At 39.8% G+C, this 26,504-nt stretch overlaps 1 protein-coding gene across 6 annotated transcripts; it reads left to right on the top strand.

Moving 5' to 3' along the window:
- Window positions 1-4: 4 nt before the first annotated feature.
- Window positions 5-25,132, top strand: tdrd7a (tudor domain containing 7 a). 6 transcript variants are annotated; one of them, XM_040144925.1, is made up of 24 exons: window positions 418-759; window positions 870-974; window positions 1,349-1,567; window positions 1,817-1,961; window positions 2,194-2,308; window positions 2,560-2,652; window positions 3,021-3,058; window positions 3,392-3,432; window positions 3,859-4,029; window positions 5,294-6,076; window positions 6,299-6,495; window positions 7,299-7,405; window positions 12,360-12,445; window positions 17,657-17,768; window positions 17,978-18,189; window positions 18,518-18,652; window positions 19,699-19,782; window positions 19,924-20,058; window positions 20,271-20,381; window positions 21,706-21,886; window positions 22,101-22,270; window positions 22,765-22,958; window positions 23,424-23,584; window positions 24,072-25,132. In XM_040144925.1, the coding sequence occupies exons 3-24, from the start codon at window positions 1,364-1,366 to the stop codon at window positions 24,302-24,304; spliced, it is 3,708 nt and encodes a 1,235-aa protein (XP_040000859.1). In that variant the 5' UTR covers window positions 418-759; window positions 870-974; window positions 1,349-1,363; the 3' UTR covers window positions 24,305-25,132. The 6 variants fall into 6 exon arrangements, with proteins under 6 accessions (XP_040000862.1, XP_040000860.1, XP_040000859.1 ...); XM_040144928.1 differs by lacking the exons at window positions 418-759; window positions 870-974 and adding an exon at window positions 5-152; XM_040144926.1 differs by lacking the exon at window positions 870-974 and having other exon boundaries at window positions 359-485.
- Window positions 25,133-26,504: the final 1,372 nt, after the last annotated feature.

The raw sequence follows: 26,504 nt of genomic DNA on the forward strand, positions 1-26,504 counted from the left end.
AGAGCTCTGAACCGTCAGGCCTGTGCACTTGAAAGTCGTAGATACGGCACAAGGAAATACTTTCAGTTTAAAATAAGAGCAAAATGGTAAAAGGTCGAATCGTGTCGCTGAAAAGTTGGAGACTGCTGAATTAATTACACAATTCGCTAAGAGTAAGTCTTGTGCTGTTAACTTTGAATTCTTAAAAATGTACTTAAAAGCATCATAGCTTTTCCGTTTAGCATATACACATGTATGTATGCATGTACATATATATCCCGATTGACTAATTCATCACCTGAAAAGTGATACACTTATCTAGTTAAAAGTAAATGTATTACATAAATATGAGGAACATATAAGATCATACAACCATGCTAACTTCAGACAAAAACATCGGGCTAACAGTCGGTAACCTTCTGAACTTGTGGGCGTGAACGTGCTAGTGATTTTGAATGCGGCAACAGAAGATTCGGGACAGTTTGGCGAAGTAGTTGAAGTTGAAGGTAATTTAAACATGGGAATACCTCGATAGGTAGAACAAAATCGAGATAATGTAAGTTGCTCATTGCGACTAATTCAGGCTACTGTGTACAAGGTCAACTGTGGGTCGAAAATAACAAACTTTATTCAACCGCTAGCAGCAAACGAACTACCTTGCGCTATTAGCCGTTAGCCAACGCCCAAATTGTTCATTAGTCAACCAGCCAACGGACAAGTTAGCGGTTAGACGACCTTTGCCGAACAAGTCCCGTTGTCTCCGACAGTGGACCTTTTGAGGTTGGAGCTCAACTTAAAATCAAATACAAACTAGACCCACAAAACGTAGGCAAGTGGTTTTAGATGCACTTAATCCCGTCTCATGTTATATCGTACGTTGCTGCCTAAAGAGACCGCACAGCTGTCCGTGGACGTCGTGACGGGCACAGATCTGGTTTGCTCCACCGGGAACATGGCGTTTTGAGGGACTTAAATCAGACATTTTTCCCTATCAGGTCTGTTGCATAGTGTCACGGATGCTACACGATTCTCCCTTTCTACATACTTTCAAATTCAGTGCATTTTTATCTATTGAACTCTCCAAACTGTAAAGCACCACCTCAAATTCTAATACAATGTGGAAAGCACTTTAGTGATTGTCATATAAAGTCATGAGAAATATAGCTCTAGTAGGTTGGGCCTAGCTTTGATTGAAATACAACAGAACCCAATGACAAAAAAGCACAATGCTCTGGAAACACAGGAGGTAAACATTATGGTACACATTGACTTTTGATTGATCAAGCCAGTTACTCACGCAGCTGTTTTTGATGTACTTGTGCATTTCTAACCCCGATTGGTTTTCATTTCTGTGTTGTTTCTGTTTCAGTGTGTATTAACTAGGATGTCGGACAGTGAGTCTATAAAGAAAATGCTGCGGTCTGTACTTCAGTCCAGCAAGGCCGGCGTATCTGTTACCAGCCTCCAGTCAGAGTACCGGTCACTGTGCGGAGAGAGCATCCCGCTGAAGAGGCTGGGCTACTCAAAACTGGAGGACTACCTTAGAAGTGTCCCCTCTGTGGTCCGGCTGGAGCACCGCATGGGTGAGGTGAGGCCTGCTTTTCCGTTTAAAGCCATTGTCTCACCAAGACGTTTATTTATTTAGTCTGACTTTGTGTGGCTAATATATTTTTGCATCCCTGTACGACTGCCTTCGGTCAGCTAGCATTAGCACAAAACAGAGAAACTCATAATTGTTGTTTGTGGCTTAGCAAATTTAGCTAAATCCTAAGCATTGTTCTGACTTTTTCATGACAATGAATGTTTCTACAAATGTAACGATGAATCTGCTCTGCAGTTGAAATGCTTTGCCGCAGTGTGCCAAGAGACGGCCCATATTGCTGAGCTGGTGGCCAAGCAGAAGAGCTCCAAGAAAGCTGGTTGTTCCCAAGTCGTCAACTGCAGGATGAGATTCAAACCTTCCAACCCCTACATGCTCAATGGTAGGAGAGACACACAGATATTGTTTGTTAAATCAGGGCTCTATCTCTGCAGTTGTCTTTATATTAAGAGCGTAGCAACACATTTTCACATCCCCATCCCAGGTTTATAGTACATAGGGGTCTCTAGGAATTAGAGGCGGGGACATAAACCTCCAAAATCCTTCTTGGTGATTCCTCTTCATTCTTGAAACATTACTTTGTAACCCATCTCCTTTTTCTTCCATGCTTTCAGTGAGGCCAAGGTCCTCTCTCCGCCAGCCCTCAGCAGGTGGTGCCTCTAACTGGTCAGCAAACCGTTCTCGGCCCCATGGTGGCTACAGGGGCTTCAGTGCGTCAGGAGACTACAGGTAGACAATATCTGCATTGCACTTTTTGTAAAGAAATGTTGAGTAGTGGTTACACTTAAAACTTGGTTGGACAACATTGTCTACAAGAAATATACCCATGCTATCCAATGTGGTGATTGCTTTTTCAAGATTTCCTGTAATTCAAGTTATGGAGAATCATGTTTGATTTATTCTTCCCTATTTGCTTTGACTTAGCTGCATTCTAAAACAGATAAACCAAAGTTTTTGCTTGTGTTCTGCCCAAACATCAGGCAGTTGGACCAAAGGTTAAGCCCCATCACACCTGTTGAACACAGACAACCGGCTCCTCAACCAGCTCTGAAACAATGTGTCATGCCTGACAGGTGAACACACACATGTGGGCAAACCTTATAAGTTAAAAGTCCCTTCATGAAATAGTGCTTAATGCTAAAAAATTGCTCATGGGCAATTATTTTGAATGTGTTAGAAACTGTATAGTAATTTCAGTCTCCCACCCACCACTCTCAAAACAGTTCACAGCTGAGTCTCTAACTATCATCATTGAGATTGGTGGACATTTTAAGGATATGGGGCTATTATATCAGTCAGTATTATAAAGATTTTAGTGGAATACACAGCTAGAGAAACCTGTATTTGTTTATTCTTGTATCTCTAACTGCAGTAGGACATTTGTATTGAATGACAGTGTTGCTATGAAAATATGCTTAAAAGACTGCTACGTTGCCAACAGGAAAGAGAAGAGCTTGGCAAACTGGCAGAAGCCTAGAGGTATGTCAAAGTGTTCTTGGTTTGAATCCTCATTCATTTCGCAATAATGTTGTGAAAGTCTTCATCGGCCTTGCTAATTATGCAGTAGATCAGCTCAGTTGTCATATTACCCAGTCACTGTCAAAACTGATTTTCTGAAGGGGAGTAAAAGACACACGCATCACTGGGGAAGTAATTGCAATATCAACATTTGACAACACTGCCAAAACAAAGCTAAATTGAAATATGAGAACCAGATTAACTAACAACCAGTGAAATCAATCTACTACAGACTCTTTATTGACATCACAATCTGTTAGCTTTTCTTTCATCTTTTGCACTGTTTTTTCACAGAGGAGCCTCCTGAACAAGCCTCCAGACCAGACCAATCCCAGGTACAGAAAAACCTATCTCTGTGCTCAATGTTTCTCATTTCTACTGGAACTGACTTCACAGCCTAGGAGCTACTTTAAGGAGCTACCAACCAGGAGCTCCATTGAATTGAAATATTAGGCAGGTGCTCACACATTTTCATCTTATAAGTTTGTTTTTTAAAAGATATTTTTTTATGTAATTAAAAAGAAAATTGCAAGAAGAAAATGTATGATTGCCTGTTAATGTACCGTATACAGCTCACCCTACTCAGTGATGTCACAGCAGACACTTTTCCATCAGCTTTATTAATGGGTTTATTTTATACATAATTCTTTTGTGTGTTTATTTCATTTATTTTTTTTGTGATTTATTAAAAAAATGTAAACTAAATCAGAATAGCATTGATACATAGTTGTAGTAATGAATTGTGAAATCTCTCCATGCAGTCTAGTCTGTATGATGTGGAGCTGGTGCAGAGCAGAATAATTCGACTTCTGGAGAAGTACAGCAGTGGACTGTGGATGTCGAAAATATCAGAGGTCTACAGTGAAATGTTCGGTCAGACGGTCCACCCTCAGGTGCTCATAGACCTGGAAAAGTGGACATACATCTGTATGGTGAGACAGTAATTTTTACATGTAACAAGACACGTGTCAACATGCTTTTTATGTTTGTAACTACTGTGGCCATCCCTATTTTATTTAGGGAGTAACCTTTTTCAATTACAGTCAGTTTATTAAGGGTCTGTGTGTGACTTTGGGTATCCTATTCTTTTTATATGAAATTTTGGGGAAATACTGTTTAGAGGTCAGAGGTTCCATCAGATTTTTTTTCAATATTTATCTGAAGAGTGTTTTTGATAGTTTAATTCTTCAAATAATGTTCACTTTTATCTGCATGGGATTGTGCCAATTAGTTAACTTAAATGCTTTACTAAAAGTTCTTAACTAGAGAAAACCGTCATGGTTGTCCAACATTGCCTAACTTTTTGACATTGTTTAATGATTCAGAATTGACAAGAAAGGCTTTATGCTTTTGTTCAACATATTTATTGTCTTTTCTTTCATTTATTTTTTTTGTGATTTATTAAAAAAATGTAAACTAAATCAGAATAGCATTGATACATAGTTGTAGTAATGAATTGTGAAATCTCTCCATGCAGTCTAGTCTGTATGATGTGGAGCTGGTGCAGAGCAGAATAATTCGACTTCTGGAGAAGTACAGCAGTGGACTGTGGATGTCGAAAATATCAGAGGTCTACAGTGAAATGTTCGGTCAGACGGTCCACCCTCAGGTGCTCATAGACCTGGAAAAGTGGACATACATCTGTATGGTGAGACAGTAATTTTTACATGTAACAAGACACGTGTCAACATGCTTTTTATGTTTGTAACTACTGTGGCCATCCCTATTTTATTTAGGGAGTAACCTTTTTCAATTACAGTCAGTTTATTAAGGGTCTGTGTGTGACTTTGGGTATCCTATTCTTTTTATATGAAATTTTGGGGAAATACTGTTTAGAGGTCAGAGGTTCCATCAGATTTTTTTTTCAATATTTATCTGAAGAGTGTTTTTGATAGTTTAATTCTTCAAATAATGTTCACTTTTATCTGCATGGGATTGTGCCAATTAGTTAACTTAAATGCTTTACTAGAAGTTCTTAACTAGAGAAAACCGTCATGGTTGTCCAACATTGCCTAACTTTTTGACATTGTTTAATGATTCAGAATTGACAAGAAAGGCTTTATGCTTTTGTTCAACAAATTTATTGTCTTTTCTTTTTTTTTTTTTTTTTAAATACACAACCTTTACAGGAATCAAGAGGAGAAGTTAAAAACTTGCTCATTCTCTCCTTGTCTCTTGCTCATCTGGTCTTCTCAGGTGGAGCAACCTTCCTGCACTAACCGAGCTGACCAGCTGGTCTACCCTGCTTTTCTTCCCAAGTCCGCTATTGTCCCTAGAAGTAGCACCAACAACTCCACTTCAGCATCACCCACCAAGTCAAGTGCTATAACCACCCCCATTTCTTCACGTCCCTCAACGCCTGAAGAACTCTTTACCCATGCCGACTCTTCCCCTGTTCCTAAACCCAGAGTTTCCCCCAAAAACCCCTTGGCTAAACCCACTTTCATTTTTCCTCCACAACCTGTCACTGCCTCTTCAGGGAGGATGTTGTCCTCAATCACGTTGCGTAGCCCTGTCCACAACATAGGTCCTGCTTCCCAACTGCCCCCATACTCCAATCTTGCAGTTAATGCCAATAGTGCATGTAAAGATAATCATAACTTGACTACAACTACAAACAACCGAAACACTCAGCTCTTAGCCCCTACATGGACTTGTGCTGACTCAACCAATGCTTCTGCAGTGGCTTCCTCTCTCCATCCTGGGCCTGACATTTTACCCCTTTTGAAGGTCACCTTTTCCCCTACCTCTGATTCTGCCCCTTTCTCCAAATCTTCTGCTTTTGTTGTGTCAGCTGAGGTGCGTCAGAGAATAAAGGAGCTTCTGTCAAAGTACAGCAACGGTTTGTGGGCCCATGCTTTGCCTAAACTGTTCATGGACACATACAAGACGCCATTCCCTGAACATGTCCTGGATAACTTGTCTCTTTTGATGGATGTATGCTCTGTGGAGTACCCCATGCCACATGACAAGAAGAAGGTAAGTGAATGAGATGGCACTGTGTGTACCAGAGTTAACACATTGTACAAGTTAAGGAAGTTATCAACAGTACTTTCAGTACCTTTCAGTCACCTTGGAAGATAATTTTTCTCATCCTCACAGATAAAACTCGCTCTCAGGGACAGCGTGCTTACCTGTTTGTCTTTAAATATTTGTTTCTATTAATGTGTCTGTGTTGTTTATGTATTTCCTTGTGGTCAGGCCATCCTGTATAAATCCAGCAGAGCAGACACAGAAGCCACAGACAGCCAAGAAAGCCAGCAGTGCACAAGTCATCCCCTCCCCTCTGGTCTTGAGGTCCTGGGCCCTGCGATTCCTCCCTGTTTGGTTCTACCCTCAGAGCAGTATCCTTCTGTGCTGATTACTGATGCTAAGAACAGTAATGCTGTTACTATAAGGTAGGACACACATTTTTCATGCATTCGTGCATTAGTGCAATTCAAATTGTTACTGAAGCTACAAACAGTATTATTTTTAACATAGGGTACACAGAAAAGAAGAGTGGTTCACTTGCCAATAGAAAAAAAACTTTCAAGTATAATACAAAGATTTTGAGGAATTTTCCATTGCAAAGTATGTATTTTTATTAATGATGTTGGTGACCTGTACATCATCTATTAAACCAGTGATCCTCTTTGAGTGTTTCATGCTTACTCTAAACTGTTGTATTAGCAAAATGTTTGTGTCACACAAGAAGGGATGCATTTTTTTTTCTTCAAATGTAGAGAAATGATTGTACTTCTTTCTACATGTTTCTCAGTCCACCATGATCAGCAAGCAACCAAGTATTTTTCCATAGCATACATTGTATAATATCAAAAGTGTGGCAGAATGCAGTAGCAGATTCTGACCCTCTATCAGTATACCAGTATTGTGGTAGATGATCACAAGTATCACTAAAATAATTTATCTTTAAATTAATTTACATGGTCCAATTCATATTAGTTCAAATTAACGTTTCAGGCATTTTTAGTCTCTTATTAATTCTAAATTACCAGCACTATCAGGCTTACTAGGATATGCAGAATAAGTTTAGTATCTCAAACTGCTTAATTTTGATGCAGTCTTAACAACATAAAAACAAATATGTACAGCTGCAACAGTCATGAACTTATTTTGTCAAAGCAATATCGAGGCTACTGTTTTGAAGCGTGACATGCACAGTTTCAAAAAGCTGAAAAAAGTTGTAATGTCTGTTCAGGTATGTAGGGGAGAACTACTCCAATGCCCAGGAGGCCATGGAGGATGCAATGCGCTCCTTCTACAGCCCATGCTATTCCCACCGTCTTCTGTCTAACCCTGTTGTTGGTCAGCTGGTAGCAGTCAGAGGAGAGGATGGAGACGAGCTGGCCAGAGCTCAGGTCATGGAGGTTATGGCCCCTAACAAGGTCAAGGTAACTCATTACGTTAGTTGATTATAGTTAGTTGTCAAGTTGTTTTTACTTTTCAAATATTTTTTTATTAATCAGTGGCAAAAAGCTTAATTACATTTACTGTGTTTCAAAATTATAAAACAGAAAAACCAAGGAAAATTCAAGGGATGTGAAAAGTTTTTCTAAGCATTTCATGGTCTATTTCGTTTTGAAATGTAGACTTTGGTAGATGCAGCCCCTGAGCTGGTACTCGACTTATGACAATCTTCAGTTTGTTGGAGAAAAACATCCTGTAGCTACAGCATGGGTCAGTAGCTGAGGTTACATGCCACGTTTTTTCATGCTGATTGAAGATTTCAGATCACCTGTTTACATGGGATGTGATTTTAATACGCTCTGGTGTTTACATGCGCTGATGCATTAAATCTGAACAGCTGTGTGACATGCGCAAAAATGATGAATATGTAATGCCTTCGTCTCCCTCAACGGCTACCTTATGTCTTTGGCAGTAATGCTTAGAAATTAAATAAAAATTTTTAACTAAGCACTCGCCAGCCGGAGGAGGCATTTGAATTGGCATTAAAAAGTTTGTTTATTGTGTTCAAAGCAGGAATGTTGGTAAATCGGTCTGCATTTATCTACAAATTAGCATGATGGATTCTTGGAGTATCTGTTGTCCACAGCTGCTTTATACTGTGTGAAAAGTTTCTCCTTCAGTACAAATGCTGTTATTTCCCATTTTACGATGTGTTGTGAGTATTTATGACGCAAGATGCAATTGTTCTTGTCTACTTGTCTAACAAATTTAGTTAAGGTAAAAAATAACTTTTGTTAGAATATACTAAATTATCTTCAAACACACAGCCCTCTCAAGTTGTTTCGCATCGTCTGCTCCTCCCAGTTATCCTTATGCTTTGGTCTGGAAAGTTTACAGTGACGGAACATAGGCGTCCATCCTCAAGTGCTTAATCCAATTCACAGTAATCCTCTCATTATATTTTGAGCTATCTTATACAAAGGCAACTGTCAGCCTTTGAGTGGCGGTAAAGTAAAGGGCAAGTCCCTTTATCTGAATTTGACGTTTTTCTAGAATAGTGAACAAAGTTGATTCAGGGTGTTACCAGGGCCGAATCAGATCATCTAAATGATATTTTATTTTGGCCCTCCCTGTTGTCAGAATAAACCGTGGCAATCCAGTGCTCTTTTAGGGCATTAAGACTAATTTGATCACCAAAATGAATCACAAACAGACTTGAAAGGAAAATTCCCAGAAAACGCTCTCTCTTTCCGTACCTCCAGCATTCACAATGATATGTTAACTCATATTGTTTACTTTAAGTCTAAAACAAGTGACATATATGAAGAAAGAGAACATTAAATTGGGTTCCCCCAAAACAAATACCGTAATACTCTAGTACTTGATATTATCAATCCATGAATGCTGTATTTAGATTCAGAAAGGCAAACACAGGCAGATGTAATTGAGCTTAACAGAACTGTATTGAACAGTTTACATGTTTACAATATTTATCGTGCACAAAGAGGGATGGGTGGGTAGGTAAGGGGTGGGGGGAAGGAAGGAATGGGGAAGGGGAGTGGGTAAGGTAGGAAGGGGGAAAAGGAAGGAATGGGGAAGGGGAGGGTAAGGTAGGAAGGGGGAAAAGGAAGGAATGGGAATGGGAGTGGGTAAGGTAGGAAGGGGGGAAAAGGGAAGGAATGGGGACGGCGGGCGTGGGTAAGGTAGGAAGGGGGAAAAGGGAAGGAATGGGGAAGGGGGAGGGTAAGGTAGGAAGGGGAAAAGGGAAGGAATGGGGAAGGGGAGGGTAAGGTAGGAAGGGGGAAAAGGGAAGGAATGGGGAAGGGGAGGGTAAGGTAGGAAGGGGGAAAAGGAAGGAATGGGGAAGGGGGAGTGGGTAAGGTAGGAAGGGGGGAAAAGGGAAGGAATGGGGAAGGCGGGAGTGGGTAAGGTAGGAAGTGGGGAAAAGTGAAGGAATGGGGAAGGCGGAGTAAGGTAGGAAGGGGGAAAAGGGAAGGAATGGGGAAGGGGAGGGTAAGGTAGGAAGGAGGAAAGGGGTGGGGATTTCAGGAGGAGGGATGTTCAACTGCAGCTAACCCCTGTTCTTCTTTTTCTTCCCCTTCTTCTTCTTTGGCTTTTTCTTTATTTTCTCATTCATTTGTTTATCGTCACTCCTCTTTGTCTCCTCCTCCACTTTCTCATAGTCTTTGTTCTCCATCTTCTCTACCTTTTGAATTTCCTTTTCTTCCTTTCGAATACGGTTCTCCTCCTTCTTGGTTTGGATATTGTTTTCCAGCTTGTTTTTAGTGTTGTTCTCCTCCTGTTCCTTTTGTTCTCCCCGAGCCAGCTCCTGTTGTAGGCTTGCTTCCAGTTCGTCACACCTAGTCCTCCACTGCTCTTCACTCTTCTTAAGCTCTTGGTCTTTTTGAGTGAGCAGGGCCAGGCAGTCTATATACGCCGGTCTTGAGCCTGCCTTTTTCTGCAGGCTCTTTTGAGGAGCTGATCTTTTTGTTTTAGCTCCTCTTGGAGCTGGCTCTCCATCTCCCCCTGTCCATTTTTAACCAGGCTAACTTGTTCTTTTAGAGCCTTGTTTTCATCTTTCAGAGACTTTATCTCACTGATAGCAGAGTAGAGGGCGTCTCTGAGGCCCTGTACAGTGTGCTGCAGCTGCACTGCAGCCGTGCTGTACTGCTTTGGGTCATAAAGGGCAGCACTACACTGCATTGGCCCAAATGCCTGCAAAATAGAAACAGACAGTACAGACGGTTCAGGGCTATAACTCCAGTCCCACCTTAACACCACCTCTACAATTACTTACACAGTTGAATCTACCTTAGTCTAAGGAAAGGACTCCTTGAAACACTCCTCAACAGAGAGCATATTCTTTTTTTCTATATCTATACATATGCACATTACTCTGCATTTTACTGCTTTTTGCACTTCTGCTTAGATGCTAAACTGCATTTTGTTGTCTCAGTACTTACAATGAAGTTGAATCTAATCTGATCTAACAGCAGCCTAAGTTCATACACAATGACCACAGTGTAAAACAGTTAGATTTTTATTTTTCTTATTCTTTTTCATTGCTACCAAATTACCACAGAAATGCCGCCATATCTATTTTCATTTTCAGTTGAGTTTATTGAGGGATAGCTTTGGTTTACTGTAGATGATTTTGGTGAAACTTAAGGATAATGTTTGGCACAAGGTTTTTAATCAGGTCTTACATACGTGCTTGGTTAGTTTATGTTACAGATTGAATTACACTTTTTTTATATTTTAAATCCATTGTTTAGAGACACTGACAGCAAGAGTAAACTGTTTTGGCACTTTGAAAGAAAAAAAAGAAACATTTTAGCATATTCTTGCCCAGGAAACAGTACTGAATTCATAAAATCATCCTTTTCTATTTGTGTTTTTATCCAGATATATTAGGAACCCTGTATTTCTCAATGTGACCTACTAGATATGAGAAATTGTATAAATTGTGATGCATTAATTCAACAAACTGTATGAAAATGTGTTGAAGCTTTAGACAAAATATGAATAAATAATAGGCTGGCCTAGAGAGGCACAGTGGTTTAAAAAAAGAAAAAAAAATCTTACCTGGTTTCTTTGTCTGTGCATTTCAGCTTAGTGAAGATACTGAATGACAGAGAAAGCAGTGATACTTCGCAGTTGAAGCTTAACTTGAAACTGTGTTGTAGTTTCTGAGTTTTATAACTTTCTGATGTAGTCGTCACCAAAGACAGAGACAGTGCTCAGTTGAGGTTGATGAAGGTAAATGAAGTTTTTCTGCAGGGGCAGGTTCCAACCTGGATGTTCATTATTGTGTCAGAGTTCTACAGTGATGATGTGATAAAGGGAAAGAATGGAACAGAGAACATTCTCATCTTGTGTTCTACTTCATTAGGGTACTAACAAAGCTCTTGATAATTATGAACATTCATGAACTTATAGTAAAAGCACTATGGGAAAATATTGAAGTTATATTTTTGTTTAATAAGTTCAGGCACAAAGAAGATACCGACATGTCTTTACTGGTAACAAAAAGTGAGCAGATTTTTTACTCGATAGTGTAAGGACAAAGTGGAGATGACACAATGTTTTCTGGTCTGACCTGCCCAATAAGTATCTTGTATTACTACTTATACATCCTGGTCCCCCCGGGTTGAAGACGTACAATAAATCAGTGAACACAAAAGCCCCATAAGGTGCAAAGACTCGAACTACCAAAGGGCCCGTCACTTCAGCGAATGTTCATAGTACTGTATATAGCTGTGTCTTAGCATCCATGATAAAGAAACCGTTTGTTTTTAGAGTCCTTTCCTTTAATGGATGACAATAGACTATATCCGTTGTCAGCGAATAGCGGGCTGTGGGCCTCTAACTACAACAACATCTTTCATTCAGCCATAAAACAGGCCACTTCTTTATTTTGTGTTGATAGCCTGTCATTCACATCTGAGGTCACATATATTAACATAATAAACTCTTATAATAAACTCTCATAAACTTAAACTCTGTTAGTCCTTACTTACAAACAGGAAAAATGACATCTTCCCTCAGCTACAATCCTAAAACAATCAGTTAATCTTAAATAATTAAATTGCCCTCCCCCAGTGAACAGTGTTGTAAAAACTGGCCCATGGTTGAACCTAATTGCTGACCTCCGATATAAGAAGGAAGAAATGTCAAAAATAAGTCTGAGATCATTTAGAAATGTTGTCTCAGTTTGTCCATGAAAATCACTGAACTATAAAATGGCCCAAATTCTGTCTCAGCCCCAGTAGTCTATTGGTTGTGCTAGACATACATACATAGCCTATCCCTGAAGATGGATATCACCGTCCTCTGTCTAACCCTGTTGTTGGTCAGCTGGTAGCAGTCAGAGGAGAGGATGGAGACGAGCTGGCCAGAGCTCAGGTCATGGAGGTTATGGCCCCTAACAAGGTCAAGGTAACTCATTACGTTAGTTGATTATAGTTAGTTGTCAAGTTGTTTTTACTTTTCAAATATTTTTTTATTAATCAGTGGCAAAAAGCTTAATTACATTTACTGTGTTTCAAAATTATAAAACAGAAAAACCAAGGAAAATTCAAGGGATGTGAAAAGTTTTTCTAAGCATTTCATGGTCTATTTCGTTTTGAAATGTAGACTTTGGTAGATGCAGCCCCTGAGCTGGTACTCGACTTATGACAATCTTCAGTTTGTTGGAGAAAAACATCCTGTAGCTACAGCATGGGTCAGTAGCTGAGGTTACATGCCACGTTTTTTCATGCTGATTGAAGATTTCAGATCACCTGTTTACATGGGATGTGATTTTAATACGCTCTGGTGTTTACATGCGCTGATGCATTAAATCTGAACAGCTGTGTGACATGCGCAAAAATGATGAATATGTAATGCCTTCGTCTCCCTCAACGGCTACCTTATGTCTTTGGCAGTAATGCTTAGAAATTAAATAAAAATTTTTAACTAATCACTCGCCAGCCGGAGGAGGCATTTGAATTGGCATTAAAAAGTTTGTTTATTGTGTTCAAAGCAGGAATGTTGGTAAATCGGTCTGCATTTATCTACAAATTAGCATGATGGATTCTTGGAGTATCTGTTGTCCACAGCTGCTTTATACTGTGTGAAAAGTTTCTCCTTCAGTACAAATGCTGTTATTTCCCATTTTACGATGTGTTGTGAGTATTTATGACGCAAGATGCAATTGTTCTTGTCTACTTGTCTAACAAATTTAGTTAAGGTAAAAAATAACTTTTGTTAGAATATACTAAATTATCTTCAAACACACAGCCCTCTCAAGTTGTTTCGCATCGTCTGCTCCTCCCAGTTATCCTTATGCTTTGGTCTGGAAAGTTTACAGTGACGGAACATAGGCGTCCATCCTCAAGTGCTTAATCCAATTCACAGTAATCCTCTCATTATATTTTGAGCTATCTTATACAAAGGCAACTGTCAGCCTTTGAGTGGCGGTAAAGTAAAGGGCAAGTCCCTTTTATCTGAATTTGACGTTTTTCTAGAATAGTGAACAAAGTTGATTCAGGGGTGTTACCAGGGCCGAATCAGATCATCCAAATGATATTTTATTTTTGGCCCTCTCTGTTGTCAGAATAAACCGTGGCAATCCAGTGCTCTTTTAGGGCATTAAGACTAATTTGATCACCAAAATGAATCACAAACAGACTTGAAAGGAAAATTCCCAGAGAAAACGCTCTCTCTTTCCGTACCTCCAGCATTCACAATGATATGTTAACTCATATTGTTTACTTTAAGTCTAAAACAAGTGACATATATGAAGAAAGAGAACATTAAATTGGGTTCCCCCAAAACAAATACCGTAATACTCTAGTACTTGATATTATCAATCCATGAATGCTGTATTTAGATTCAGAAAGGCAAACACAGGCAGATGTAATTGAGCTTAACAGAACTGTATTGAACAGTTTACATGTTTACAATATTTAATACGTGCACAAAGAGGGATGGGTGGGTAGGTAAGGGGTGGGGGGGAAGGGAAGGAATGGGGAAGGGGGGAGTGGGTAAGGTAGGAAGGGGGGAAAAGGGAAGGAATGGGGAAGGGGGGAGTGGGTAAGGTAGGAAGGGGGGAAAAGGGAAGGAATGGGGAAGGGGGGAGTGGGTAAGGTAGGAAGGGGGGAAAAGGGAAGGAATGGGGAAGGGGGGAGTGGGTAAGGTAGGAAGGGGGGAAAGGAAGGAATGGGGAAGGGGAGGGTAAGGTAGGAAGGGGGAAAAGGGAAGGAATGGGGAAGGGGGGGTAAGGTAGGAAGGGGGGAAAAAGGGAAGGAATGGGGAAGGGGGGAGTGGGTAAGGTAGGAAGGGGGGAAAAGGGAAGGAATGGGGAAGGCGGGAGTGGGTAAGGTAGGAAGGGGGGAAAAGGGAAGGAATGGGGAAGGCGGGAGTGGGTAAGGTAGGAAGGGGGGAAAAGGGAAGGAATGGGGAAGGGGGGAGTGGGTAAGGTAGGAAGGAGGAAAGGGGTGGGGATTTCAGGAGGAGGGATGTTCAACTGCAGCTAACCCCTGTTCTTCTTTTTCTTCCCCTTCTTCTTCTTTGGCTTTTTCTTTATTTTCTCATTCATTTGTTTATCGTCACTCCTCTTTATCTCCTCCTCCACTTTCTCATAGTCTTTGTTCTCCATCTTCTCTACCTTTTGAATTTCCTTTTCTTCCTTTCGAATACGGTTCTCCTCCTTCTTGGTTTGGATATTGTTTTCCAGCTTGTTTTTAGTGTTGTTCTCCTCCTGTTCCTTTTGTTCTCCCCGAGCCAGCTCCTGTTGTAGGCTTGCTTCCAGTTCGTCACACCTAGTCCTCCACTGCTCTTCACTCTTCTTAAGCTCTTGGTCTTTTTGAGTGAGCAGGGCCAGGCAGTCTATATACACGCCGGTGCGAGCCTGCCTTTTTCTGCAGGCTCTTTTGAGGAGCTGATCTTTTTGTTTTAGCTCCTCTTGGAGCTGGCTCTCCATCTCCCCCTGTCCATTTTTAACCAGGCTAACTTGTTCTTTTAGAGCCTTGTTTTCATCTTTCAGAGACTTTATCTCACTGATAGCAGAGTAGAGGGCGTCTCTGAGGCCCTGTACAGTGTGCTGCAGCTGCACTGCAGCCGTGCTGTACTGCTTTGGGTCATAAAGGGCAGCACTACACTGCATTGGCCCAAATGCCTGCAAAATAGAAACAGACAGTACAGACGGTTCAGGGCTATAACTCCAGTCCCACCTTAACACCACCTCTACAATTACTTACACAGTTGAATCTACCTTAGTCTAAGGAAAGGACTCCTTGAAACACTCCTCAACAGAGAGCATATTCTTTTTTTCTATATCTATACATATGCACATTACTCTGCATTTTACTGCTTTTTGCACTTCTGCTTAGATGCTAAACTGCATTTTGTTGTCTCAGTACTTACAATGAAGTTGAATCTAATCTGATCTAACAGCAGCCTAAGTTCATACACAATGACCACAGTGTAAAACAGTTAGATTTTTATTTTTCTTATTCTTTTTCATTGCTACCAAATTACCACAGAAATGCCGCCATATCTATTTTCATTTTCAGTTGAGTTTATTGAGGGATAGCTTTGGTTTACTGTAGATGATTTTGGTGAAACTTAAGGATAATGTTTGGCACAAGGTTTTTAATCAGGTCTTACATACGTGCTTGGTTAGTTTATGTTACAGATTGAATTACACTTTTTTTATATTTTAAATCCATTGTTTAGAGACACTGACAGCAAGAGTAAACTGTTTTGGCACTTTGAAAGAAAAAAAAGAAACATTTTAGCATATTCTTGCCCAGGAAACAGTACTGAATTCATAAAATCATCCTTTTCTATTTGTGTTTTTATCCAGATATATTAGGAACCCTGTATTTCTCAATGTGACCTACTAGATATGAGAAATTGTATAAATTGTGATGCATTAATTCAACAAACTGTATGAAAATGTGTTGAAGCTTTAGACAAAATATGAATAAATAATAGGCTGGCCTAGAGAGGCACAGTGGTTTAAAAAAAGAAAAAAAAATCTTACCTGGTTTCTTTGTCTGTGCATTTCAGCTTAGTGAAGATACTGAATGACAGAGAAAGCAGTGATACTTCGCAGTTGAAGCTTAACTTGAAACTGTGTTGTAGTTTCTGAGTTTTATAACTTTCTGATGTAGTCGTCACCAAAGACAGAGACAGTGCTCAGTTGAGGTTGATGAAGGTAAATGAAGTTTTTCTGCAGGGCAGGTTCCAACCTGGATGTTCATTATTGTGTCAGAGTTCTACAGTGATGATGTGATAAAGGAAAGAATGGAACAGAGAACATTCTCATCTTGTGTTCTAATTCATTAGGGTACTAACAAAGCTCTTGATAATTATGAACATTCATGAACTTATAGTAAAAGCACTATGGGAAAATATTGAAGTTATATTTTTGTTTAATAAGTTCAGGCACAAAGAAGATACCGACATGTCTTTACTGGTAACAAAAAGTGAGCAGATTTTTTACTCGATAGTGTAAGGACAAAGTGGAGATGACACAATGTTTTCTGGTCTGACCTGCCCAATAAGTATCTTGTATTACTACTTATACATCCTGGTCCCCCCGGGTTGAAGACGTACAATAAATCAGTGAACACAAAAGCCCCATAAGGTGCAAAGACTCGAACTACCAAAGGGCCCGTCACTTCAGCGAATGTTCATAGTACTGTATATAGCTGTGTCTTAGCATCCATGATAAAGAAACCGTTTGTTTTTAGAGTCCTTTCCTTTAATGGATGACAATAGACTATATCCGTTGTCAGCGAATAGCGGGCTGTGGGCCTCTAACTACAACAACATCTTTCATTCAGCCATAAAACAGGCCACTTCTTTATTTTGTGTTGATAGCCTGTCATTCACATCTGAGGTCACATATATTAACATAATAAACTCTTATAATAAACTCTTATAAACTTAAACTCTGTTAGTCCTTACTTACAAACAGGAAAAATGACATCTGCCCTCAGCTACAATCCTAAAACAATCAGTTAATCTTAAATAATTAAATTGCCCTCCCCCAGTGAAGATTGTTGTAAAAACTGGCCCATGGTTGAACCTAATTGCTGACCTCCGATATAAGAAGGAAGAAATGTCAAAAATAAGTCTGAGATCATTTAGAAATGTTGTCTCAGTTTGTCCATGAAAATCACTGAACTATAAAATGGCCCAAATTCTGTCTCAGCCCCAGTAGTCTATTGGTTGGGCTGCACATACATACATAGCCTATCCCTGAAGATGGATATCTATTGTTTTTTCAGTGCAATAGTTGCCATCATTGTGGTATTCTTAATCAAACTTGATAACAATGCCAATAACAAACGTACATGCCCACACATTTATATCAAAACAGAGGTCATGTGCAGAAATAACGCAGTCAGAAAGTAGTCAGGTTAAATTGTTTACATGGTACAATTTTTCTTTTGATCGGGTTATGAAAAGGTTTTACCAACCCCTCTGCAACTGATATTTGCAGCTGAAATTTCATTCAGTTTTGGCCTGTTTATTCTGATTGAGCATTTTTATTCCATTCGGGCTTTTAAACCAATTATAATTAGAATATGAGGTCTTAAGCGTACTTAGTGTTTCTTCAGAAAAAGAGCTTTTGTGTGTCTGTCTGCCTGCCAGGTATACTACGTTGACTATGGCTTTTCTGTGGAGACAAGTGGGAGTAATATGCTGGAGCTGCATCAGGATTTCCTCTGTCTGCCCTTCCAGGCTACTAATGTTAGACTCGCAGGTACATACAAAATAGGGTAATGACTTAACGACTTCAGTTTTTACTCAAATTATGTTGCTGATGTTACTGAAAGATAGCAGCAGAACTCTTTCTGGATATGAAGGACAAAACATTTACGTTGGCCAGTATATGTCAGGAGTCAATAATAGCACTGCATCCTCTCCCCTTTGTCTACCTCTTCTTCCCATTTTCCTTTATCATCTTGTCAGGTTTAGAGACCTTCAGCTCCCATCCACTTGTCCTGTCCTCCCTTGACAAGTTTGCAGTTGGAAAAATCCTACTGATGGAGACATTAGAGCCATGTAAACAGAATGAGATGCCTGTGGCAGTGCTGTACGACACTTCACAGGATGATGACATTAACGTTAACTCCACCTGTCTCAAGACTCTGCAGGACAAGACCATGAACAATCCTCTAGCTGTAAGTTTAGTGGGGTTAACTAATGTGTAGTGGGATGCATGAGACCAAGGGGAATCCCTGTTAGGGTAGAAATATTTTATGTGCCAATAAGATAGCAGTCAAGGGGGAGTTTTTATATTTTTACCAGGACTGCCAGTAGGTGGTGCTATTGTACCATTCTCATATCAGTTGGTCTTGTCCCACAGCAGGGAATCATGTATTATAGGATCTCTGCAGGTTTTCATTCATTTGGAATTAAATCAGCAACTTGTCAGCCCTCAGTGACACATAATTGTGTGTTATCAATCCCCCCAGTATTATCTAACATTAATCTTTCTGCTTCCTGTAGGTAAATGTTACATATCAGGACGTGTGTGTCACAAATGTGTGTGCAGATGGCATCATCTACTGCCAGCTGCCCTCCAGAGGAACAGCCAGACTCAGAAGGTTACTGGGAAAAGCAGAGGCCTTCTTCATCTCCCAGGTAGACAAGACTGTAGAGACCACAAATACCTCAATTTGCCCATGCACTTAATAGTGTTGTAGAAGTTTACAGTGATGTATATAAGGTAGCTGCAGTCTAGTTTCCAGGTGTCACTTCAGTGGACTGCTGGATGCAAAGATAAGCTGTTTCATGTAATGATAAAGTTTGAATTTACTTATTAGCCATTGTTTAAATGATCATAACTATAGTAAGTTCACTGAATTATAAAGCAGTTTTCAAATCACTAGTTTAGACTGCCATATAAAAACAGACCTGTATGTTGAGATCTACACCTTGTTTTTGTCAGAGTGGAGCAGACTGAGGCAGACAACCAAGGTTTTAAAGTTGCTGAGATGTCTTGTGATAAAACATTGATAATTTTTATTCAAATATTTAGACCAAGAGTTAACCCACACTGAATAACAAACACAATAGTGTTGTAACAGATCTATGAAACCATTCGAGCCTGTTACAATTGATGCCACATCCAAATCTCTGATGTCAAAATATGTACTTTTCTGGTGAAGGCTGATTAAAAAGCAGCTTCCAGTGTACAAACCTGACTGGGGTTTGGCCTCATAAAAGTTTGAGCTACCCCTCTAATTCCTAATGCAATACTGAATCTATTACTGCAGTACTTAAATTTTTTTTACTGGCTCCTGTTGTAATAGAGAATCAAAATTCTACTTGAAAGCGCTCAACGGTTCGGCTCCCAAATAGATTTGACATTTCAGGTCGTGGAGTGGTGGTTTTTAAACTGTATCTCAAATAAGATCCAGATCTGTCGAGGGTGATCTGAGCCATTGTTTAAGGATAGGTTCCTTGATCTTTCTCTGGCAGTCTGCTTAGTCCTGGTCGATGACTTTGAACTCTATCCGGTCAATACTGTGACCCTTTTTGGTGTCCGGAGACAGCTGTTATTTGTTACCACTGTTTACCGGTGTCTTTTGTCCAGGGTTTTACAGTAGTTTCCGACAGCTGCTGCATTTGTTGTCACATCCAGCTCCTCTCTTTTATAACTGTGTTGTTGTAAATGATCCTACCAGATGACATCTGAGTCCCTGGTGTGCAGACCCTTCAATGGCAAGTTGTGTCTGTCCCGCTACAAAGGAAAGTTGTCCAGAGTGGAGGTAAGATCAGAATCATGAAAAAGTATTTTCTTGAAAAGTTTAAAATTATTTTGGACATTGAAAGTATTGTGATATCATATTTTTATATTATACAATTTAAGTTTATTTCACCCACTCATGTGCTGTTCCTGTTGTTTTCAGGTCACCAACATGTACAGCAACAGAGTGATGGAGATCCTCTTCATTGATTTGGGTATCCAAGCAACTGTAGAGGTGACTGATCTCCGAGAGATTCCCCCTGTTTTCTGCAAAGATTTCACCATCATCCCACCACAGGTCAGTGGCTTTTGTGTATGGATGTAGGTGTAGGTTTTTGTTTATGTACTTTCCATCCAATCCAACCAGTTAAATGGCTGGAGTAGCATCTATTCCCCTGTTCACTGAACTGAACCTTTTGTCTATAGTACTTAAAGGCTTTATTAGCAAAGAATATCAACAAACTTTGTTTCTAAAGATGCTAACTGTGTATAGTTTTTTTATCTCCACAGGCGATCAAATGTTGTCTGGCTGACCTCAAAGTTATAGAGGGAGACTGGAGCCCAGAGGCTGTTCTGTGGGTGAAGGAGGCTGTCCTCGGATCTGATGACTGTAAAATAAAGGTAACACACTGTTATATCTATAACATAAAGTTAAACACACAGCTAAGTTAAACTTCTTTATAATCCAAATATGCACACTGTGCAAATGAAACTTACAAATAAGGCCTTGTTAAAGGACTGCATGATAGGCAGGAATGTTTACAGCTTGTAGCTTTATTGTCTCATTTATCAGTTAGCTTTTACACAGAAGTGTGAAACAGTCATGAAACCAAGCACCTGGAGGCCGCATTAGTTGTCAGTGGGAATTTTAACAAGGCCCACCTGAAGTAGGTATTAGCCAAATACTTTCCACGTATAAACTGCAAAACCAGAAGGAACTGGACACTGGACCATTGCTACACTTCCTTCCGGGAGACATACATGTCCCTCCCTGCGCATATTTTGGCAAATCGCATCTCTCCTCCATTCTCCTACCCTCCTATAGGCAGAATCTGAAATGTGTAGCGCCTGCTTACAGGACAAGCATGTCCTGACAAGTTGACAAGTATGCAAACAGAGTCTGTGGATTAATCAGGAATTACATAGAGGATTTTGTCCCATCCAGAAAAGTCAAAATCTTCCCCAACCAAAAACGTTGGTTTGTATATCCCTGGATGTATCACAGTCTGGTATGGAAGCCATATGGGCATCAGTAAGAAAGTAATGAAGAGGGTCGTACGATCTGCCCAGAATATCATCGGAGGTGAGCTTCCCTCCTCCAGGATATTCACACCGCGCGGTGTCAGAGAGAGGCTGGGAAAATCATACGGGACCCCAGTCACCCCAGCCATAAACTTTCCTCACTGCTCCCGTCTGGAAGAAGGGACTGCAGCCTCAGATCCTGCACCAGCAGGCCCCGGGACAGTTTTTTTCCATGGCACTGTCAGAATGTTGGAACAATGGACAGTAGTTACAACAACACAACCAGCCATTTGACCAATAGTTATCATACTCCACTAGTCAACTTCTGCATGTTCATAGCTCACAGTTTCACAGCTGCACTTTGTTATACTGTACTATGATAAACTGTACTATATTATATATTATTATATATGTATTATATTAACATATATAACGTGTGTGTGTGTGTGTATGTGTATACGTGTGTGTGTTTTCTATAATATAATTTTTATATATTTTATACTTTATATTGAAATTGCACCTAATTATTTTCTTTTAACTTAATCATGTTAAACCTTTGCAGGATGCTCCCACCGAAGAATTTCACTCATTTTTAAGTGTGTAATTGTGATGTGACAACAAACTTGATTTGATGTGATGTGAAGGTCTCTCTGACTTTGTATATGTGTGTCTTTGGTTTTCTCCCTTTCTTGCCCCATTTTAGATCTTGAGATTAGGCCAGCACAAAGGGGACCAGCTGGTCTATATGTACCTCTTCCTCGGTACTGACAGCCAGAGACTGGACAACAGCATCAACCATCAGCTGGCTGAATCAGAGTTGTGGCAGAAACTAACGACACAGAACAACAACACAAAAACCAGCAGTAAGACTAGCCTGGATACAGGTAATACTAAACAAAAACTTTTTTACCCTTTTAAAGAGCTTTGTTTGTTCTCCAAACTGTTCCGTCGTGTGAAATCAGAGTATTGGGACAATGAAACTTTTTTTTGTTGTTGTTGTTGTTTTCGATTTGTATTTCAGCACACTGACTTTGAAATGAATTTTAACTTCTCAACTTTAGGGTGTTTTGCATGTACCTGTGTTTTCTGATTGCTTAGGTCTCAGTGCTCTATGGGAGAAGTTGACTCTGAATAGCTCAGTCCCGAACCCTGTTGTTAAGGTCTCAACCCAGCCTTGTCATGGAGCAGAGGACTCATCTCTCCTAGATATGACCACCAAAACTTCGAGGCAGCCACTTCCAATGCCTCCCCCACTGCAGCTTCCCCAGGTGTGTTTAGAGGGACAAACTTTTTCTAGGGGTTTACTTGGCACTTGTAAAGCAAGTACACTTTGTCATGGCTTGTCTCCAGGCTACTAACTGTCATCGTTTTTATTATTTTAGGAATTATCATTCCATCCAAAAAAAGATAACTTAGTGGTCTGTTGATCAAAACTGAAGCAAAATTTTGTATTTTTGCAAATTTTTTTTTTTTTTTTGTGCTAGTAGGATGTAAGGTATTAAAATTGAATGTAACTCAGCTGTAAGTTTTCATGTATAGCTTTCATGTATATTGTATTTATAAGGAATGTAAATTACATTTTTACAGTTTGTCAAATAAGTCTTGACGCAGTTAATTATGACAAATTGTATCACAGCCATGGCAGTATCTACTTACCTTTTGACCTGTATTTTGACCACAGAATAACTGCACCTCCAGAGACGAATATTCAACAACGCCTTGTGGTAATATACACCTCATTCTCCTCCTCCTTTTCTTTCAGCCTGGTCAGAACATGGATGTTTTTGTGCCAGTGGCCTTCCACCCTGGTTACTTTGTGCTGCAGCCATGGCAGGACCTGCATAAGCTGGTGGTGTTGATGGGGGAGATGATCCTCTATTATAACCAGACGTGGACAACCAACAGAACCCCACACATCCAGAAAGGAGACGTCTGTGCTGCAAGAATAGACAAGAAGTAGGTGATTTAATATGCTTGCACCTAATGTAAACCGGATTTGTAGTTAATACACACAAGAGTGTGCTTGAATCACAGGCATAATGTCATCGTTGTAACATCTTTCCTTTCAACTCATTATGTTGACCGTAACAAGTCAATAATGAGACATTATAGAGATCTCAAAGTTACAGTAGAAGTGCTCCTTAAACAGTACATAGTCTCATTTGATCTTGGAGTATTTTACTAGATACGTACATAAGGAATAAATGTTTCTTGAAACAGTATTAACAGTTATGCTTTATGATATTGCATTCTTATTAATAGAAAATTGTGAATGCATTATCTTGATTAGTGCCCTAGCATTACTGGTTGTGTAAATGTTGGGGGTTATGGGAGATCAGCTGTCTGTTTTGAGCTGTCATGAGGAAATGATGAGAGAAATGTAAAACAGGATACCTGAGACTCATACCTGTCTCTTCCTAGTTGGCACCGCATTCAGGTGAAGGGGGTTCTAGCCAATGGGTTGGTGTCTGTCTACGAGCTGGACCACGGCAAACATGAGCTGGTCCGCAGTAATCTTATCAAGCCCCTGTTAGAGGAATTCAGACAGCTGCCCTTCCAGGCTATCACTGCACAACTTGCAGGTGAGTGTGATCCTAATTGTCTTCACGCGGCAGTACTAGTTTAATAGGCATTTAAGTAATGTTATTTACATTTGAGGGATAATGCCATGAATTGTTATTTTAAGGTTAGTTATAATCTTAGTAATTAAGTGATTACTTGTCAGATCTCTGATTAAAGTCGGGTCAATCTAAAAGCATTTTCTACCCCAATCCCGCCACTTTTAGTTATTAAGTTCTCAGTATTATAGAAACTGACCTCATTTAATGCAAGCAATCACTGGATTCTCTGTTGGTCCCATACTCATTCCAAGCTGTTTTTATTGATACATTGCTGTAAAGTTGACGAAGTTAGTGGACTCCCTCTAAGGATTGACTCTTAATGAGTGTCAAAGCGCCTCGATAAGACAAAGGGGAGCGGCTTTTGTCGTCAGTCTAATTACTGATACCCTGACATTCAGCTCAGTATCTGTCCACATATCAGTCGTTCCTCTTCCTCTTTGTCTTCCAGGTGTGACACAGCACCAGTGGTCAGAGGAGAGCTCCATGTTATTCAGAAACCACGTGGAGAAGCGAGCACTGGTAGCTCAGGTGGAGAGTGTGCAGCAGGCGTCTGAGGTTAAAGGTGAGCTGTGGGAGTGCCGGTTGACAGTTTACCTTGTGGACACCTCATTGGAGGACAGGGACCTTTGGATTCACAGCATCATGGCCAACATTGGCGGTGAACTGTCTTCTGCTGCCTAGGATGTCTCCTCAAGCACAGTGGGAAATAATCAGTAAGCAGACTCTGACTGTAAATGTATAAATGTATTTTTGAACCAGCCACTGTTTTTGATGTTTATTTTCATTTTCTAAAAACTGTGAAAATGCTCTGTGAACTCGAGAAGCCAAGTGTTTTTACCATTTTCACCATTCTGGATCTTTCTCCCATCACAGACTTTAAAGAAGTCTTCCTAATTTTTGGGGTCGTAGCCAAGGGTTTTGTGAACATGAGACTTAGGGTATTGTTATATTGAGTAATTTTCCTGAATTTAAGGACCGACAAACTGTTGCATTTGTCTCAGAGGAGTGCAGTATTGAATACAGTTAAATTAAACATTTAGGAGGAAAAAGATGGTAAACAATTCACTACATCATATGTTACTATTGCCAGTCTTACAAATAATTATTTTGAAACAAACTCAACTCACTTTGATTCATCAACCTTTTTTTGTTCCTTCAAGTTAACTCACCTGTGTGTTGCATGTTTTGTTATGAATCTATTCCTTCATTCATTTGTTTTGGTTTATTGTGGCTCATTTTGCACTTCATTTTGTGTACATAATAATAATAATAATTTTGTTATTACAGTAATCCAATTTAAATGACTTCACTGCATGAAACCGTGTAGTTGTGAAAACTTGACTGATTGAAACACCTTACTTAATATTATCTTGTGTTACTTGGCTGAAAAGAATAAGTTGTAATATTTCTAGTGTTGTTTGAACATGAAAAGCTGTGCAGATTTATTCTATTAAAACATGGAGCCAAATAAGGATGCACTTTGAATGAAAGCTTTAAAAAAAAAAAAAAGTTTTGTGTGCAGAGATGGGCGAATGTGAGCTGCTTTCCCATGATAATCTTCCACTGAAGTAGTGAAATATCTCACTCTGTCAAAATGGATGACGGATTGGGTGATTTTGTCCTTGTGGATTAAAAAAAAATGAAATCATTCTTTCCTGTCAGAAAAGACAACCAACAGTGTAAACATCCTTAAAATGAATGCAGATCATTTTAAGTCTCCATATCTTTGTATGATGGGCACCTGGCAGATTTGAGCTACCTCACTTGACAGTATGACCTTACTTCTTTTTAAGCACATATTTATTTTCATTTTGATAGATGTTTCCAACCTGGCAGGATAACAAAGACTACCTCACCTCAAACACTTCATTTCACTGGTCGCTCATCCTGAGAGAGCAGCTCAAATGGTCCGAAATGCCAAAGGTGAAGTGGAGTAGATCCACCATCGAACACAGTCATACGGTCTTATTTGCTGGATACAGGACAAGTGACATGCAACTGTGGCACATTTGACTAGTGGAGGAAAATAACTAAGTTAACAAGTATAATGTTGAGGTACTTGTATTTCCATTTTAGGCTATTTTCCTCTTCTACTCCACTACATTTATTTGGCAGCTGGAGTTACTGGTTACTTTTCATATTAAACAAAACATATACACTCATAAAATACGATGCACTGTTAAAGATTAAATCAGTGGTTCCCAGCCTTTTTGGCTTGGGAACCTTTTTACAACAAAGCAGTTTCTGGGCGTGGTCCCTTGTCATGTTTTCATTGTGTTTTGGTTGTTAGCAGTTAAACCAATGAAAGATTTCCCCTCCAAACTGCCCACATGGTTTCATTGAAGTAGAAAACAAAGATTAGAGAAAAAGTCCAAAAGTTGAATACAACTTTTTGCAGCAGAACTTTGGATTTTGTTCTCTTGTAACCCATTAATCATCTTACAACCCCCAAGATTTATCTTGTGACCATTTGGAGGGGGATCAATACCTTGGTTGGGAGCCACAGGACTAAAAAAAGGTTAAAAGTAAGTTCAGCTACAACTGGAATATGACACTTACACATTGATGCTTCGGTATCCAGAATCTATAATGTAATATATGATAATATACCAGTTACAGTGAACAGCTTTTCTACAAAACGATTGCTTTTACTTTTGATATAGTAGTATGTTTTACTGGGAGGCCAATACATATGTATTTAAGTGGGAGTTTGAATGCCTTAACTTTCAATTGAGTGTTTTTACGTTGTTACATTGGTAGTTGAGTAAGGGAATATGAGCGCCTCCACCACTTCACTTGACATCCTGACAGCCCCGAAACGGACCGCCGCTACAAGCTAGCTCCGGCGGACCGAACCAAAGTGCTGCAGTCGATTTGCACG

The sequence above is a fragment of the Xiphias gladius genome, chromosome 15, assembly GCF_016859285.1.
Source record: "Xiphias gladius isolate SHS-SW01 ecotype Sanya breed wild chromosome 15, ASM1685928v1, whole genome shotgun sequence".
NCBI classification, from domain to species: Eukaryota; Metazoa; Chordata; class Actinopteri; order Istiophoriformes; family Xiphiidae; genus Xiphias; species Xiphias gladius.

Coding starts and splice junctions, on each gene's coding strand:
- tdrd7a (XM_040144924.1), top strand. CDS start 1,190: ATGACAAAAAAGCACAATGCTCTGGAAACACAGGAG. Junction 3,059..3,391: donor AAACTGGCAGAAGCCTAGAG/GTATGTCAAAGT, acceptor GTTTTTTCACAG/AGGAGCCTCCTGAACAAGCC. Junction 6,077..6,298: donor TGCCACATGACAAGAAGAAG/GTAAGTGAATGA, acceptor CCTTGTGGTCAG/GCCATCCTGTATAAATCCAG.